This window comes from Strigops habroptila, chromosome 9 (assembly GCF_004027225.2).
Source record: "Strigops habroptila isolate Jane chromosome 9, bStrHab1.2.pri, whole genome shotgun sequence".
Classification (NCBI taxonomy): domain Eukaryota; kingdom Metazoa; phylum Chordata; class Aves; order Psittaciformes; family Psittacidae; genus Strigops; species Strigops habroptila.
The window spans coordinates 8,093,367-8,110,290 of NC_044285.2; the positions used below are offsets into that span (position 1 = coordinate 8,093,367).

The 16,924-nt window shown below is 50.1% G+C and overlaps 2 protein-coding genes and 1 long non-coding RNA gene across 3 annotated transcripts; 1 reads left to right on the plus strand and 2 right to left on the minus strand.

Moving 5' to 3' along the window:
• Window positions 1–605: 605 nt before the first annotated feature.
• Window positions 606–1,484, minus strand: LOC115612871. Its single transcript, XR_003993188.1, has 2 exons — window positions 1,348–1,484; window positions 606–789 (listed from the first exon to the last, which is right to left on the minus strand). It is a non-coding gene; the product is annotated as an uncharacterized LOC115612871 (long non-coding RNA).
• A 7,904-nt stretch (window positions 1,485–9,388) lies between these two features.
• MRPL46 (mitochondrial ribosomal protein L46) lies at window positions 9,389–11,983 on the minus strand. The gene is made up of 4 exons (XM_030497203.1): window positions 11,777–11,983; window positions 11,229–11,418; window positions 10,499–10,672; window positions 9,389–9,835 (listed from the first exon to the last, which is right to left on the minus strand). The coding sequence occupies exons 1-4, from the start codon at window positions 11,966–11,968 to the stop codon at window positions 9,585–9,587; spliced, it is 807 nt and encodes a 268-aa protein (XP_030353063.1). The 5' UTR covers window positions 11,969–11,983; the 3' UTR covers window positions 9,389–9,584.
• Window positions 11,971–15,849, plus strand: MRPS11 (mitochondrial ribosomal protein S11). Its single transcript, XM_030497204.1, has 6 exons — window positions 11,971–12,083; window positions 12,171–12,275; window positions 12,769–12,858; window positions 13,577–13,706; window positions 15,017–15,082; window positions 15,496–15,849. Exons 1-6 carry the CDS (start codon window positions 12,031–12,033, stop codon window positions 15,601–15,603), a joined length of 552 nt encoding a protein of 183 aa, XP_030353064.1. The 5' UTR covers window positions 11,971–12,030; the 3' UTR covers window positions 15,604–15,849.
• The last annotated feature ends 1,075 nt before the right edge of the window (window positions 15,850–16,924 follow it).

Genomic DNA, 16,924 nt, shown 5'->3' on the forward strand with positions numbered 1-16,924 from the left:
GTGTCCCAGCACTGCCAAATTCCCTCCTCAACCAGCAGACCCAGCCACAGACAGCTACTTCCAGGGACTCTTGGTATCAAACAACATTTCATAGAATCCCAGAATGGTTTGGGTTGGAAGGGACCTTAAAGCTCATTGAAGTCCACCCCCTGCCACAGGCAGGGACACCTTCCACTAGAGCAGGTTGCTCCAAGCCCCTGTGTCCAACCTGGCTTTGAAGACTGCCAGGGATGGGGCAGCCACAGCTTCTCTGGGCACCCTGTGCCATTGTCTTGAAATGGTTCTTTCATAACCATTACTGGTTCTTTCATAACGATTCTTTAGCCACTGCATACAAACAACCTGGAAATAACCCTTCCAGAACTGACAAAGTAATATTCACTAATTACACAATTTATTCCTTGGCATTAATAAAAAATGAATTTGTGTTACAAAGAAGAAGAAAAAAAATATCTAAGGATTTGTTTAATTAAAACCACAACATATGGAAACCCCAAGTAATGTTAATGATATAGACAATGCTGCGAGTATATAATTAGTAATTAATTACCTCAGAAATGACACTTTCTTTGCTTTAAAGCTATTCATCTTTCTTCTTGTTTTTCCTCTTGCATGTGACTGTCTTCAGGGCACACAAATCATGGTGCATGGTACATCAGCTCCCCACCTTGCTCCGTGTGCAATTCCTTACCTGCGGGCAGATGTGCCGCATCCTCACCTCTTGCATCCCGATCGCCACCAAAGAACAACCCCAGATCTCCCTCTGCCTGGAACAGCTGCTCTCCATACCTAGAGCTCAGCAAAAATGGTGCTGATTGTGACTCCAGCCATGAAGAGCCTCTGGGACAGAGCTGACAGGCAGAACAGCTACAAGGAGGCAAGGAACAGGCTGTTAACCCAGTGCTATATACATATTATGCTTATAAGTCCTGATGTTAACCAATGTTATATATATATTTTAAGTATTCATGTATTCATAGCTATAAAGGCCTTTTCTCTACTTGAACTAAATTGTATAACCATGACCTATTATCCCATAAGGCTTTTTAGTCATGTTATATGGGCACTGAGATTATAGCGCTCCTTGGTAGTAGGTGCAGAAGCGTTCCGGAGGAGACAAAAGGCGATGGATGATACTACTGAGGCTCAGCAAAGAATCCAAAAACACAAGAACCGAGCAGCTCTGTAGCACAGCTGGCTTCACATCTGAAAAATCAGCTGAGGGGTTGGCTTATCCTTGGGAGAAGGATGGGATGTCACTCAACCTTGTCCTCTCCCCAGGGAAGTCCTAACTGCACCTACAGAGCGGCGACAACAGTGCTCAGCACATGCTTCTTGCACACTCACATGTCTCCAGTCCTGGTGCCTCCAGCTTCCTGCAGTGGTCCCTGTCTGCTCCCTGACCTGTGAGCCAGGCTGCCCTCACCGTGCTGCTGACAGGGATCCTGCTCAAGGGCTCCATGCTCCATCCCCGACATGCTCTTCTGCCCTGCCCTGCTCCTTTGGGGCATTGTACCTGCTCACATTAGCCCCCGCAAACAATGTGATTTGTCACTGGCTCCCTGGTACCCACAGGAGCCTCCAGCCCCATTACAGGGCCCAGATGCACCCTGACAGCAGCCTTAATCTTCAAGGGAAAACACACCCTCCTTGGAAAAAGCTCTGCACCGGCATCCTGCAAGGAGCTCCTGTGCCCTCATCCCTCCATGCCCAGCCAGGAGATCACTGCAAGTCATGTTAGTGAGATTGGCAGGTCCCCTACTTGGATTTTATCCTTTATCTGAGACCTGGGGACCACTCTGACTGCTGGCTTTGAGACTCATGGTCACGCAGGCATAAGCAGTGAGATGTTCCCAGCCTGTTCATTCATTCCCAGTGCACACCAGGGAGAGCCTCTGTGACATGTTACCTCCTCGCTGTCTTGGGAATCAGGACAAGGGTGCTGGTGCTGGGATGCACAGTGGTGGACAGGGATGCTGGTGTCCTCTCACCGGCTCCGATGCTCCAGTTGCTCTGGCGCAGTCAGGGTGGAAGCAGCAGTGAGCTGGCTGCTGGCTGTTACGTTGGTGCCAGATGGTGGATGAGATTAAAAGAATTTGATTTTCAAATAATCCATAAACCTGGCTGAGCTAATGTCGTTTCATATGCATTATCTTGTAATCCCAGGGAAGAGAACGTTGCAGAGCAAAGAGCCTTATTCTCCCTCCCCGCAAGGACTCTAACAAGCTATAGATAATCCCCTCTTTGTTGGAAAGGTGCTTACAGGGGACCTACAACACCCAGAGCGTGGCAGAGAGGCTGTGGCTCTGCACCGGTGCCTGAGGAGAAGACAACCAGGTACTCAGCACCACAGGGGCTGCCTCACCCTGAGCTTCATAGCGGTGGGAGCAGCACAGAGCAGGGCTCAGGGACACCTTTAACTTTAGACCCCTGGCTGATAAGGGAAGATAAAATGATGGATTTTGCCACTCCTGCCCCATAACAGTGCATGGGAGCCCATGCTGCATCACTGAGGTAGGGAGGGAGATACATACTCTTTTCTAGGTAAACCCACTTTATGCTCTCTTTTGAGGAAATAAACCCTCAAATCACCCGTTCTGCACCCCCATCGCCCTGCAGAGCACGCTGGGCATCCCTCAGCGTCCCCCCATCCACCCTCCATCCTCAATGCTGCCTGCCTGCTCCCTGCCTCTTTTCTCTGTCTTAGAGACTCCTTTGAGCCTCCAGTTACTCGTCAAGCCTCCGTGGAGCAAAGATGACCCTCTGCCAACCGCTGGGATCCTTCACCGCGCAAGGCACCAAGCTTGGGCACAGCGGTTAAAAATCACTGATCCTGACTCCATGCTGCAGGCTCCCACGCTGGAGTGTGTGAGAGCTGTAGCAGGAGGTGATTTTAAAGGGAAAGGGAAAGCAAAGCTCCACGGATGGGATTTCCCAGTCACTGCCTGCCATCTAGTGCCTAGCACCGAGCTGTTTCACCGGCAGCAAGTGACATCCACCTCCATCCTCAGGGGAATTTAGCTCTCAAAGTAGAGCCAGCGACATCTGCACATCAGGCTCCCAGAGATGGGAAGTTCCCCCCTGTGCTCCTTACTCTGGGCCAGGGAGAGGGTTTTGGTGTCCAATAGCCCAAATCCTGGTGGGATCTGTTAGGGAAAACAGTATAGGAGGGAGGGGAGGTGATGCTGTGTGCCTGCCTGGGTTGCAAACGTGATGCCCAGCCACAGCAAGCTAACTAAATACAACACATCTTGCTTCACTGCACGCTGTTACCTTCAAGGTCATGTTGTCATCATTGTCAGCAGCTCTGATCAAAGCGGTGCACACAGGCATTGTGTGAAGAATGCCACAGACAGGCTAAAAATAGGGAGACAAATAGAAGCACGAGGAGAAGGAGCGAAAGGTAAGGCTCGTCAGCTGTGCAGGAGACTGAAACCCTGCAGATGATCAGGAAAGAAAAATAAGCAAGAAACACCAGCTTCATGACTCATATTCTGGCGCTTGGAAACACTACTGGAGTTCCCCGCCCAGTTCAATCTGTGGGCAACCATTGCAGCAGGAACACGGTCCCTGCAAGCCACTTGTAGCCTTTGGGTTAGCACCAACAGCAGGTGATGTGGAGAGGTTTACAGATCTTCAGGCAATTTGGGAGGCTGATGCTCTCCCTCCCTTCAGTAGGGGTATGTATACCTGCGTTCGCCTTAGGGGCTGGTCATCTGGCAGCTTCTTGCCCCTTCGAAAGGGCTCTGATACCCACAAAAGCAGGAGAGAGCAGGCAAGACAGCCACAGCTCACCACCATCCTGTTTCCAGACAGAAAGTTAAGGGATATGATATCCAGAAAGGTCTGGGACAGGCAGCATCCATTCTGCACCACATCCCGTACCTCTGCACAGAGGACAAGACTGGACATAGAGCTGAGTGCTAATGGAGCAGGAGCAGAAAAGTGGGTCCCTATGGGTGCTACCTCCAGCAATCACTGCCCCTCCACACATGGCACAGACACCCCGATACCCAGCCTCCCCCTCCAAACCCTTTATCACTTGACTCTCCACTGCCTTCCGCAAGCTCATCCAGCCTGTGCTGTTTGCTAGTACCATGGCTTGGGAAACAATAGTTGTTTTGCAGAGGGGTATGTTGGATCTGACACAAATGGGCTGCCCTGGTCGTTTGGAAAAGGCAGGCAGGGCAGGGCAGCAGCTTACAAACACACACAACCAGATTTACTGATTAGCACATGGCTCCGATTTCCTCCAGTGCTTCCAGAAAAGCAATAGGAGACATTAACAAAAGGATTACTCAGAATTCGAAAGTAAATGGGATTTGTGACCCATTATATTAACTGGGGACTGGGTAAAGCTCTACAGAGAGCGAGCACTGCCGGCGGGTCACCAAACCAATTATTAAGAGCTCACAGATCACGAAGCTAGATATATATATACACACACATCAAGATAAATTTCTATTTGCCTGCAGAAGCAGGACGCTGGCTGAGCCACACTCCCAACCCGGTGTGCTTTCTCTATGTGCCCATTAAACCTGGATTATATCTAGTTAGTTTCCCCAATAATTCGCTTCCCCCACAGGTTTAATGCTGTGGAATAATGTTTGGGAGGGTAAAACCTGAAAGGAGAGATATAATGGGCATAATTACTTTGATCGATGAAAGAGAGCACAAAGCAGGCCAGCAGCACACACGCTCACCCCTGACATCGCTCTTCCCAGCAGCAGCTCCGGTCCATGCCTTGCTCCCTGACATCTCCAGCTTCCCTCTGCCCCGATGCTCAAGAGGGACAGCAGCCCTTAGGCACAAGATGATCAGCCTCAAACACCAGCTCTCACCTCCATCTCCAGCAGAGACCAGCTTAAGCTGCACATTGATAGCTGTAAAATCTTCCCCTAAACTTCTACCTCGGTTCATTATGAGATTGGATGTTTGTGGTGGCCAGGGAAAGGGCCAGCTCCTGGCAGCACACTGTCCTGTTTCTGGAGTAAGCTGTGATGGCAAGTCTTAAAGCCTTGTGTACACTGCATAAAGGCTTTATTGCCTTGCCTAGGTTTTAAAGAAGCTTCATTTTAATGTTTCTGAATAATCCTTCATATTTCAATTGAGGAATGCCCCTGGGTCTCCCAGCATTGCCTATGAAGTCCTGCCAAAGGATTTTATACCCCTCCCAAAGATCCGTTTGTGAAAAGCAGCCTTGACAGCAAAGCAGTAGCTGGAACTACCTGAAGGGGTTTCCTGCTGTCAGCACTTGGTACTCCGCTCACAAATTCCTGGCTTTGCTTTTTGAGGGCTTGGTGTTAAGGATCAGGTATGATCAGCAAAGCTTCTGGAGCAGTTTTACCCTGAACTCAAGTTTCTCAGTAGCACCCCTTCTTTTATACCCATTCTTACCTTTGCAGAGATTCAAGTGTTGCCTTCTGCCTGTCCTGTGTCCTTCCAACACACTGGTTATTTCAAAACACGGGGGTGATTTCACAAAAGAGAGGAAGAATATGCCCTCAAAACAAAAGTAAGGGGCCTAGTCCACTCCTATCACTGGTGACCTCAACCACATCATTTTCTGTGGGTCCCTGTGCTGCCATGGGCAGAGCTCCCCACGCTGCATCCTCTGCAGGCAGCTGAGCACAGCAGGAAGAGGCAGCACTTGCAAGAAACCCCAGGCACTACCCCAAAAAATTCCTTCAAAGAGGCAGATCCCTTCCAGCACAAGCATGAGAACATGAACAGAACAAAAGCAAAGTGACTGATGCTGCCGGAGACACCTTATCCTCCAGGACAGGGAATGAGCCCACAGGGAGCCAAACTCCTTCCCTCCCTGAGCCAGCCCAGGGATTGAGGGACACCACAGGGTGCTCCCTGCACCAGAGGAGGGCTCTCTGCTCTAAGAAGCTCAGGGCTGTATTTGGGAGCAAAAGCATCTCTCCTCCTCCAGGTTTCCAGAGAGCAGGAAGCAGCGTAGCCTGTGGCTCCAATGGCCTCTCCTGGCGCTGCACGTTGAAGCCTTTGGCTGCTTGGAGCCAGCCAGGAGGAGCAGCAAACAGCAGCTCCCTGTTATGTGAGAAAGCGTGCAGTTCTGAACGGTTCACAGTGTATCACAAAACACATCAGCAGGGCTCTGCCTGGGGAGCGCCAATCCCCAAAACTCCCGCAGACAGGGAGGGCTATCAGCTGGGGAAGATACTTTGTAGGGCAGGTAGAGGAAAGCTGTATCTGTGAAGCTGGAAAGTGGTTTTGTTAAGACTTGTTTTCTCTCCTTCACTGGAGAGGTGTGCTAGCATCAACTTGGCACAAAGAAAACCTTCATTTCTTTTCTAACATGGTGGCTTAAACAATGGCGTAGATGCTGGTGTTTTAGACTGCGACAGATCCTTCCATTTGTTTCTGCTCCTGGAGGCTTTTAGGAAGAGCTGCTGGACTGCATTGCACCAGGGAAAGGTCATCTTGATACACTTCCCTCCTCCCTGGAGGGGGAAAGGATCTGGCTTTTGTGTATCACCCTCCTGAACAGAAGAATCCTGTGCTGAAATTGCCTTTGAGGAGCAGGAACTTGCCCCACTCTGACTGCTCTCCAACTTCCTCCCCAGTATGCAGACTCAGGGGAAGGTAACACTAGGTGCTATCTTTTCAGTAGTTACCAGCAAAATATAACCCACCAGCCTGCCTGATGAGACTTCTGCAAGGAGTATGGGTATAGGTTTGGCCTGAAGCCACCAAGTTCTCAAAGGAAAATAACAGCCTCAGTACAAACCATCAATACAAACTCAAATACAAACCATCCTCTCCACCAGGAAACCTGCATGATGTCCTTCTGCCTTCCCTCTCAGGCCAAAGAGAACTCAGAGAACAGGCCACACAGAACTGAGCAAAAGCACCCGAGTTGCAAAATCCAGGATTGTTTGCAGTAACTGGCTAAGGGCTTTTAAAAAAGGGCCTGTTCCTATGCAGGCTGAGAGCAGGAATTTGTGTTCTAGGTGATGAGAAAACAGTTTCAGCTTCTATAAGAATCATAGAATCGACTAAGTTGAAAAAGACCTTTAAGATCATTAAGTCCAACTTTTAGCCCAGGACTGCCAAGACCACCACAAAACCTCATCACCTACACGGTTTGTGAACACTTCCAGGGATGGTGATTCCACCACTGTCCTGGGCAGCCTGTTCCAATACTTGACAACCCTTTCGGTGAAGACATTTTTCCTAATATCCAATCTAAACCTCCCCAGGCACAGCTTGAGGCTGTTACCTCTTGGCCTATCACTTGTTCTTTGGGAGAAGAGACTGACCCCCATCTCACTACAGCCTCCTTTCAGGTAGTTGTAGAGAGGGATAAGGTCCCCCCCAGCCTCCTTTTCTCCAGACTAAACCCCCCAGTTCCATCAGCCGTTCCTCATCACACTTGTGCTCCAAGCCCTGCACCACATTTGTTGCCCTTCTTCGTACACTCTCCAGCACCTCAATGTCTCTCTTGCAGTAAGGGGCCCAAAACTGAACAGAGGATTTGAGGTGCAGCCTCACCAGTGGCAATACAGGGGGACAATCACTGCCCTGGCCCTGCTGGACACACTATTTCTGATACAGGCCAGGATGCCATGGGCCTTTGTGGCTGCCTGGGCACAAGCTGCTCATGTTCAGTGGCTGTCAGTCAGTACCCTCAGGTCCTTTTCCATGAGCAGCTTTCCAGCCAGACCAAGCCTCTCACAGATTGCTACAGGTTAAGAACAAAGGCCATGGAGGCTGTTAATTCTGACCTTCCCACTGCTGAAGGGAGCTACGCCTTGCTCGGCATAGACAGTGCCCAAAGCCTCATTGCTTGACTAAGTCAGAGAGCAAGAACTGCCTGGCTTTGAAGATCAGCAAGCTCTCAGTATCAGCCTTTTCTCTCTTTTGTGTTCCTGGTTTTGAGAACGATTGAACAGCATTTTATATGCTTCGAAAGTTCTGTTCCAGCAACACAAAACCTGCCTTTGGCATGGGAAACAGGGCAGAGACCTTGGCAAAGCCTGTGCCCACAAAGCTCTGCTCAGGGGCTGTGTGCTACAGAGGGACAGAGAAAAGCCTAATCAGGGCTGACTGCACCCATGGACCCCAGGCTGGTGAGGCATAGTCTGAGGACAAAAACTCACCTTTCCCCTTTGCAGAAGCTTTCAGTGCTGGAGAAAGCAATAGCATCCACTTCAGCAATGCTGACCTCAGACAGCAGCCAAAACATCTGCAGTTTCTCAGGCATGTATTCATGTTTATTTCCTCTTTGCAAGTGCTCTCTGTTGCAGACACAGCCTCCTGGAAGGGTGCTTCAAGAAACCAAGTTTTGTTTTGTTGGTAATTTACGGTAAGCCTGCACTTCCCAAAGTGCCCAGCGTTAGAAAATAGAAGGCTGCTGTCCTATCCCCCTACCCCAATGGCTTGTGGAGTGATTAAGGATAGCTTTAATTTGAGGCCTGCAGCTCAACAGCTCCCAAAGGATTGATAAAATACATATAGCAATCTCCAGTTCCACCTCTGGAGGCTGAACTCTCTCCCAGTGATTAACGATGGCTATTTCCTCCCTCCCTCCTTGCCACTGATTCTCTGCTAGGTCCAGCCAGCACTGACCACCAAACAGAAACATTTACAACCAGGAAAAACCCTCCAAGAAATAGCACCATATAAGCCCAGGATAGATCTTCTAATAAAGAAATTGGGGTAATCGTGTCAGGCCACCCGAGGCAGACCCAGCTGGGCTGGGTTAGCAGCGCTGGCCTAATGCACCACACATGGGAGCCAAGAACTCTCCAGAGCCACCTTTGAGGTTGCTCGCAGGAGGCAGCAAATGCTAAAGCAGCCTTCCCCCTGCCAGGAAAAACTAGCTTCCCAGCCCAGAGAGCTGCTGCTCAAGTGTTACCCTCCTTCAGTGTCTGCTGCTATAGCTTGAGGCTCAAGGGGAGGGCAGTGCGGGTGGGAAGGCAGCACTCAGGTAGAGAGCTGCTGCCTATTCCTCATGCATCTGTGTGCTCCACAGCCACCATGTATCATGGACTCTAGGCCAGAGGCAGCTTCACCACGGATTAAACACTAATAAGCTATGAATATCCCAGCTTCCATCTCCCCATAAACCCACCTTTCTCAGCCTTGTGGCCAGGAGGGTACGTTCCCACCTGGACACACCGATCACCCCCAATACTGTTCTTATTAAAGAGCAGGTACCAGAGACAAGCATTAGCTACTGTATAGAAGAAACCATTTGAGCTTGAGACTATGACAGGAGCCTGGTGAGGAAAGCAAGCCCTCCCGGGTACCACAGCCCCGGGGAATCACACACTTGGGAGAGGAAAAGATCACAACATGCATTTCCAGCAGAGGTGGAGGAGGAGGATTCAACAAGAGCACAGAATTCCCTCAGGAGAACTTCACTTCCGAGTAGAAGTTTTAATATTTATTCAGTACAGGCCTGGTGAAGAGAACTGGGAAATAAGGCAAAGGCAAATTATCCTCCAGAGCCCACGTTAACATCTCATACACACAGACCATGCAGCGCAGCAGCTGCGCTCCTCCCTGGAGTCACATCCCACATCTTCCCCATCTGCTGGAGCACAGCCCATCCCTTACAAGTCCAGAAGGAATCGATTGACTTTCTTCAGGTATTCTGGCTTCAAGTAATCTCCCAGCTCATCCTTTGTGACCCACAGGTGATCCTCCTTCAGCTCTGCCGGGGACAAGTCACTGCTCTGGAGGAAGGCTTTGAAGAAGAATACTTTAGCTCCCACGTTATCCTCAGTCCTGATGGCCCTGGGGAATTTATACTTGTAAATCCCATATGGAGCATTCCCCAGGACTTTGGCTTGAAGGCGATCTCCTACGAGACCCCAGAAACGCAAGAAAAAGAAAACAAGAGGTAAGAACACAAAGCAACAGTAACTGCTCTCCTGTAGTCACAAAAAGGCAGCATGAGCCACTCCTTGTGCCCGGTTCAGACTGACTGTTCCCGCTTAGAGAAATACTGCCAACTGTAAACCTTTTCTCATGACAAAAACAAACTTGTCTGGTATCCAGCAAGTCCTCTCAGAGTGAGAGAGGGAGGGAGGGAGAGGGTATTGAGCTTTGCCAACCCACAGGGAAAAGCAAGGACATCAGTTTGTCATCACTCATCTGGCACAGGGTGACAAGGTGTAAAGAGAAGCCATAAACCTGGAGTAAGCCACAGAGCATCACCAGACTGCCCTGCAACATCAGTGAGGGCCAGACCCAGCTGGTGGCACGCTGAGATCCTGTCAGCCCCATCAGCCCTCCGCACACTGCAGTTGGTCTGTGACAGTAAGCAGCTACAGAGCCGGGATCACAGCTCTTGCCAGCAAAGCCCACCCTGTTCAGCTCAATCCCTCTGCTATGAAATGCTTTTTTCCAGCAGATGGGAGGCGATTTCACTACAGCAGATGGCAAAACCCCCTCAGATATGGCACAGGAAGAAAACCACTGGGACAAAGAGGAGGAAGGGCCAGGCACAGGGCAAACTACACACCCAAGAAGGTAGCCATGGCTCGCTCAGCCGTGCTTCGCAGCGTCTCCCCAGGCTGCCATTCCGCTTGAGGCAGGAGCCACAGCTCCTGGTTGCCGATTTTCTGTTTCACCAGAAGCATCAGGTTTCTGTCCAGCTTCCTGTTCAACGATGTTCGGTTGTTGCTTTTATCAGCATCTGCCAAAAACCAACACATGCTGGAAACAGAGTCTCCCGGCAGCACTGCTCTGATGCCCTTGATTCATCAACCCTCTGTGTCTCGCACTCTTCCAGCAATAATAGAGAGACATGGATACATGGAACAAGACAAAGATCTAGACAGAAATGCTCTAGAATTGCAGAATTCATCTGGATCCCACTGTTAGACTGTACTGTTTTAATTTCAGAAGGAATTTACAGCAAGAAGCCTGGACCTCTACCTTGACAAAACTCAACACAAGCACTAGGCAGAGCTTGGGAACCAAGCAACCAAACATTTCTCCTATCTGGAAACAACATCCATTTTTACCACTTTGCTCTGGTAAGGTTGAACACACACATCTTTGCAGCATGGGAACACTTGATTTCATTGTCAGCCAGTTAATTCCTCATGTGCTAACAGTGCTGCCTCAGAGTCATGACCCTCTTTAAAAGAAAAAGACTCAGCAAATGCCTTCCCTCTACTGAATGGCACTCAGCTGTGTCTGGCATGCAATCAGGGTGTTCTCACTCCACCATGAACTTCAGGCTGTACCTGTTACCCGCGGAGCAGCTTGGAATTGAAGGAACTTCTGTTCCCACTTGTCCTCCAGGTCCTGAGCCATGATGACTGCTTTGCCGGACACTTCATCATCGTAGGCGCTTTCCTTCCTCCTCCTGAGCAGCTCCTCCTCCTCCAGCTTGCGGATTTCATGGTCTGAATAGTGGCTTTTCTCCAGTTCTATCTAGAAGGGCAATGCAGGGAGTTCTTGAGCCACCAGCACTTAACACATAGAATTAAACTAGTTCTACCTCAGTGAATGAAAAACGATGGGAATATCCCAGAACTTCCCTGCTCGCAGCAGAAACCTCCAACAGGCATGAAGGAAGCTCATTAAGCCTCACAATACCTAGTGCAGGCAGCAAATCTCACACAGAGCACTCACTATTGCTCCATGGCGAGGAACACCATCACCCAAGGTGCCGCAGACTGGCCGTGCAGGGCTGTTACCTCCTCCTGTCAGCGCCCGGCCAGCCGCACAGCGTGCTCTGCCCTCCAAGCCTGAAGCAGCCATTCCCTACCCGCATGCCTCCCCGCTCTACCTGCCCCATGAGAGCCGCCATCTCTTCCTCCTCCTTCTCGAGCGGCTGCGTGATGCGGGGCAGCCTCAGTAGACACATCGCCCCGAAGAGCCGCCACGACCGAGGCGCGGCCGCGCTGCAAACCCACCGCGCCCTGGGCGCCGCCATTACGCTATGGCGCAGGCCACAATGCACCGCGCTGCGCGCCGCCATGTTTCCTCCCCGCTCCCGTCGTGCTCCGCGGTGACCTACGCGGGCGCGCTGCGGGAGCCGCCATGAGCGCGGCGCTGGCGGTCGCTTGGCAACGGCTGCGCGGAGCGGCCTGGGGGTGAGCGGGGACGGGGGGTGCCGGGATCCCGGTGCCCGTGAGGGGATCCCGGTGTCCTCACCGACGGCTGCCCTTTGTTTCCCGCAGGGGCCGCGCTGCCGCCCTCTGCCGCGGCCTACGGACCGGCCCGCAGGACCTCGCGGAAGCGGCGGCCGCGAAGGAGGCGGAGACGCAGGACGCGACCGACCTGAGGTGAAGCGAGGCGGGAGGGCTCGGCCGGTTGCAGCGTGCTAAGGAGGGTTTGTCAGCTTCGGTGTTTTCTCGGCTGAGGGAGTGATTTGATTCGGTCACAAACGCGGTTTGTGTGGTTTGGTGACTGGGTCCCCTCTTTCTTTCTCAATGTCGTAGGTTCACGCAGCCATAGAATGGTTTTGGTTGGAAAAGGCATTAAGATCATCCAGTTCCAACCCCCTGCCACGGGCAGGGACACCTCACACTAGAGCATGTTGCTCCAAGCCCTGTCCAGCCTGGCCTTGAACACTGCCAGGGATGGGGCAGCCACAGCGTCCTTGGGCAGCCCATTCCAGCGCCTCAGCACCCTCATTGTAAAGAACTTCTTCCTTATATCCAACCTAAACTTCCCCTGTTTCAGTTTGAACCCATCACCCCTTGTTCTATCGCTGCAGTCCCTGATTAATATTGCAAAATCTAAAGAGAATCTGATAACTCTTGCTTTGCTCCTCAGCCCTTTAATCCTGCAGAGGAGCTCCATGAGATGGAACGGAAAGGTCTATGAAGAGATCCCCATAGCTCACATCAAAGCTACATACAACAAGTAAGCAAATCAGCAGTTCCACTCGTGCTGCCATGCAGAATAACAGCTTATAACATACCTGGGCTTTGGTCAGTCATTGTATCATCGAAAGGCTTAAAGCAAAAAAGCCAGGGGACTGGTGTTCATGACTAGGAAGGATTCAAACCTCAGTGCTGTTCAGGAAGCCTAACTGTCCTTAGGGTGTCTTTAAAAGCAATAAGATTGTTATTACACACTTTGACTACATTCTGATGTGAATAATTAGATGCTGATGGCTTTAATGGCAGGTTACTTCCAGCCTCTGCTCTAGCAGTGTTGCTGTACAGATGCTGATAAAATATTCTTATTCTCCATGAGAGAATGTTGTGATCATTAGTGTGATATTTTACTGTTTCTCTTTCAAGGTCTAGGAATGTTTTGTGCATTGTTTTAATAACCAGAAGTAGTAAAATGCTTGTTGCAAGAGGTGGGTCTGAAAGGACTAAGCAGTGTGTGGGGTATACCTGGATAAAGCATACCTTACCTAGAAAGGTTGTGCCACCTCGCTTTGATTTTCTGGCGTGATGGAACGGCAAATGCTGGGAGGTCTCTGCAGAAGGTTCGTGTAGGTGGGATACCTTGAAAGGGAATGCTGAATGGAGAAGGGAGACTGGAGTGCTGTGGCGAGCCGTGCCAGTAAGGTGAGTAAAAATAAGGCTTTTTATAACTTGCTCATTTCTTCTGCCCTGTGTTTCTGTAGCACCCACATCCAAGTGGTCACCTTTGACAACACGTCGCTGGCGCACACATCCTGCGGCACAGAAGGCTTCCAGAATGCCAAGAAGGGAACTGCCATCGCGGCACAGACCGCAGCCATGGCAGCAGCAGTGGTGAGTCTGCACTGGTGACCCTCACCCTCCTGGAGGGGAGCACCCACCACCTCCCCAGCACATGGGTCCATGCCTTGCTCTGTTCCTCACTGCTCGAGCAGCATGCTGCTCTCTGGGGACAGCTTCCCCAGCCTCATCTGACACACTGCACGTCTTCACACAGACAAAGCATGGTTGAAACAGCAGAGGGTGAGCTTAGCTGTGCAGGTGTGATTGGGAAATGTGACTAACCTGGAGCCGATCCTTTCCTAGCTCCTTTTTTCCTAAGTGAATATCTCAGTTTGGAAATGCAGCTCCTGCGTCAGCAGCAGGCAGGCTTTTTGCACTGTAGGAAGCAGCTATAATTACTGGCTGAACGGTTTATATTTGCTCTCTGCCACAGAACCACCAAGCTGCTGCCAGCCAGAGAAGGTGATGTCCTTGCACATGTAGTTTCCAGCTGCACACAGTTTACTGCAATTGTTTCTAAACCCAGTGGGTGTCCAGGTGGCAGGAGAAGATGAGGCTGGCTGTGTCACCTCCTCATTACAGCAGCATGAGGCCGGGTTAAACTCATCCTAAATTAGGTGGACCTCGCTCCAGCCTTTTGTGTCAGAGGTGTTTGGTGCCACTGCTGACCAACAGCTTATTGTCATTGACTTAGAGGAATATAAGAACATCTTCACTATTAATCTGTGCTCATCATAGCTGTGCTTGGCCAGGTCTGTTCTGTCCCTGTTACAGTTGTTAGCACATTAACTGCACCAGAACAGAGTGAGAGACCCAGACGAGCTGCATCCACGTGGTGGCAGCACGGCTATGCTTTGCAGCACATTCTCGTTTTCAATTTGCAAGCCCCCAGCATTTCGGCACTGAAGGAGGGGACTCCTGCACAGCAAATATAAAGCTTATCTGCTTTTCTCATTTACCCTCTAGAAGGAATCCACTGCTCACAGGAGAGAAGTCGCCGCATAAGAGAAAGAAAAACAGCTTTAAGTTAGTCCCTTGTTAGTCCCTTGCCAGTTCAGTCATGTATCCATGGATATCATGTCATTTTCTGCCTTGGCTTTAGGTCACAGATAGTTTGATTTCTCTGTATGCAGCCCTGAAAGCTTGGCACAGTTCTGAAACTGCCATGGCTATAGCCAGGTTCCTTTTCTCCTAGCATCTTTGTGCAATAATCCCCATATTTGCTTTCTTTATCCATTACTACCTACTCTTTACTTACAGAATACTACTATAGTAGGTCAGAAGGGAATGGAAGAGCCCAGGGGAGGCAGAGCAGCAGGAGTTAGATCACAGAGAACACTAATCACTTGTTCCTTTTGCAGAAAGCCCGTGGGAAAGGTGTTCTGCATGTACGAGTGATGGTGAAAGGATTGGGACCGGGACGCAAAGTAGGTGCCAGTTTCTTTCCACAATCTCCTTTCTCAGGCATCATCCAGGGATTTTAAACTCTGGCTGATCCCATGACTGTACCTTTGAACTTGGCTCTTCTGAAGGTGATGTAAAGAATTCATCACTCAAGTGCCTAGTACTGAAGTATTCAGAGTCGTGTCACTTTGGAGGCAGAACAAAAGCTGTATTTGGGACTTCTTTCAAGTAGGAAAATTGATGGAAATGCCAGTGAAAGGACTGGAGCAGATAGATTTAAACTGGGCTTTCTGACACAGATTACTTAGTTTTAAGATAATTACAAAGTAGAACCACTAGAACAAGTTGATTTTTGGATAGAGGACCAAGCTATTTTTCCTGAGCTTTTTCCCCTTCTCTGCTGTTCAATGTGTCATCTGCTGTCTTGTTCTTCCAGGCCGCCATCAAGGGTTTGACAATGGGAGGTTTGGAGGTCATCTCCATCACTGACAACACCCCAGTGCCACACAACGGCTGCCGCCCTCGGAAGGCCAGGAGAATGTGAAGGGGGAGTGGAAGAGACACACAGTGTTCAACACCAGTTCATGCAGCAGGGGCTGAACGTTGCTCCTGTGATAGATTCTGGGAATCCACCCTCCCTGGAAATACTTGTTAAGGGAAGCTTGAAGAAGAGAGACCATCCTGGGCCTTAAAAGCCCAGGTGGTAAAAGCAGGAACATGTGTACTTCCTTAGTGGGAAGCCTCTTGTGTGTAAAGTTTGTTGATTAAAATGTTGGTCTTTTGACAGCCATTCCTGCTGTGTTCCCAGAAGTATTTTGGATTATTAATGCCTCTCGACTTCTCTCTTCCTCTTACCACCGTATGTGGCTCTTGTCTAGCCCTCTGTGCTATTATTGTCCTTGTTAGATGAAGGGGAGCTTGAGGTCTAGATCTCCTTCTAGTCTTGTGTAGTAAACAACTGCATGGGGGTCACATCAGCTTCCTTCCCTCCTTCTCTTACTGTCATTTGGAAACAAGGCCTGGGGTAACACTTCCCCTTCCCCTGGCTTGCAGAGGTCAGGGTGTTGTGCAAGAAGCAACTCCCTGTCTGGCTCTGTTACTGGCAAAGAGCTGCTGTGGTGCTTTGTTTCACCCAAGCTGTAGCTGCTCTGCCAGTGCTGCTGGAAAACACGAGTCCTAAAGGGGCTGGGATCTTGCCAGTTTTGATGCTGGCAGCCTCTCTGCTCCTGCCTTGTGCACCATGAACTCTATGTTCTGGGGTCCTGGGGAAAGCAAGCAGAGGGGCAGTAAGCCCGAGGAACAATGAAATGCTGAAAGAAGATTTAAAACACTGAAGTGTTGAACTGTACCACTGTATAGCCACAGGCAGCATGGGCATGTCATGGGGCTGTGATGTATTATTGCTGTCCCAGTTCCATCCAGAGAGAATTTCTGCCAAGGTAATATGTCTGAGGCTCTCTGGAGCATTACCCAGGGAAGCAGGAACTGCCTACAGGATTGATTTTCCTGGATGGCAGAGGCAAAGGGCACCTCCCCAAAATCCTGCTGCCAGAGAAGCCCTGGCCACATCCAGCACACTCTGGGCACGCGTATCACCTGTAAACAGAGCGTATTTTGATACAGGCAGCAGTTCTGTCTCAAACCCAGAATCTTCCTTTCTATTATTTCTCTTTCTGTCATCCCTCCTTAGTTTCTTAAATTGCATAATTAACTATTCTCTTCCTCTTTAGAGAAGGGCTACCATGGCAACGAGGCAGTGAACCTCCTTCATGGGGCCGAATGGCATACGGCAGGTTTTGAAAGAAATCTGTCTGCTTCGAAGAGCCTGTTGAGTTGCATTTGACAGAAGAGAAGAAAACAAGATT

Coding starts and splice junctions, on each gene's coding strand:
- MRPL46 (XM_030497203.1), bottom strand. CDS start 11,968: ATGGCGGCGCGCAGCGCGGTGCATTGTGGCCTGCGCCATAGCGTAATG. Junction 11,419..11,776: donor TGGCGGCTCTCATGGGGCAG/GTAGAGCGGGGA, acceptor TTGCCCTTCTAG/ATAGAACTGGAGAAAAGCCA. Junction 10,673..11,228: donor AGCTGCTCCGCGGGTAACAG/GTACAGCCTGAA, acceptor GGTTTTTGGCAG/ATGCTGATAAAAGCAACAAC.
- MRPS11 (XM_030497204.1), top strand. CDS start 12,031: ATGAGCGCGGCGCTGGCGGTCGCTTGGCAACGGCTGCGCGGAGCGGCC. Junction 12,276..12,768: donor CAGGACGCGACCGACCTGAG/GTGAAGCGAGGC, acceptor TTTGCTCCTCAG/CCCTTTAATCCTGCAGAGGA. Junction 15,083..15,495: donor GATTGGGACCGGGACGCAAA/GTAGGTGCCAGT, acceptor TTGTTCTTCCAG/GCCGCCATCAAGGGTTTGAC.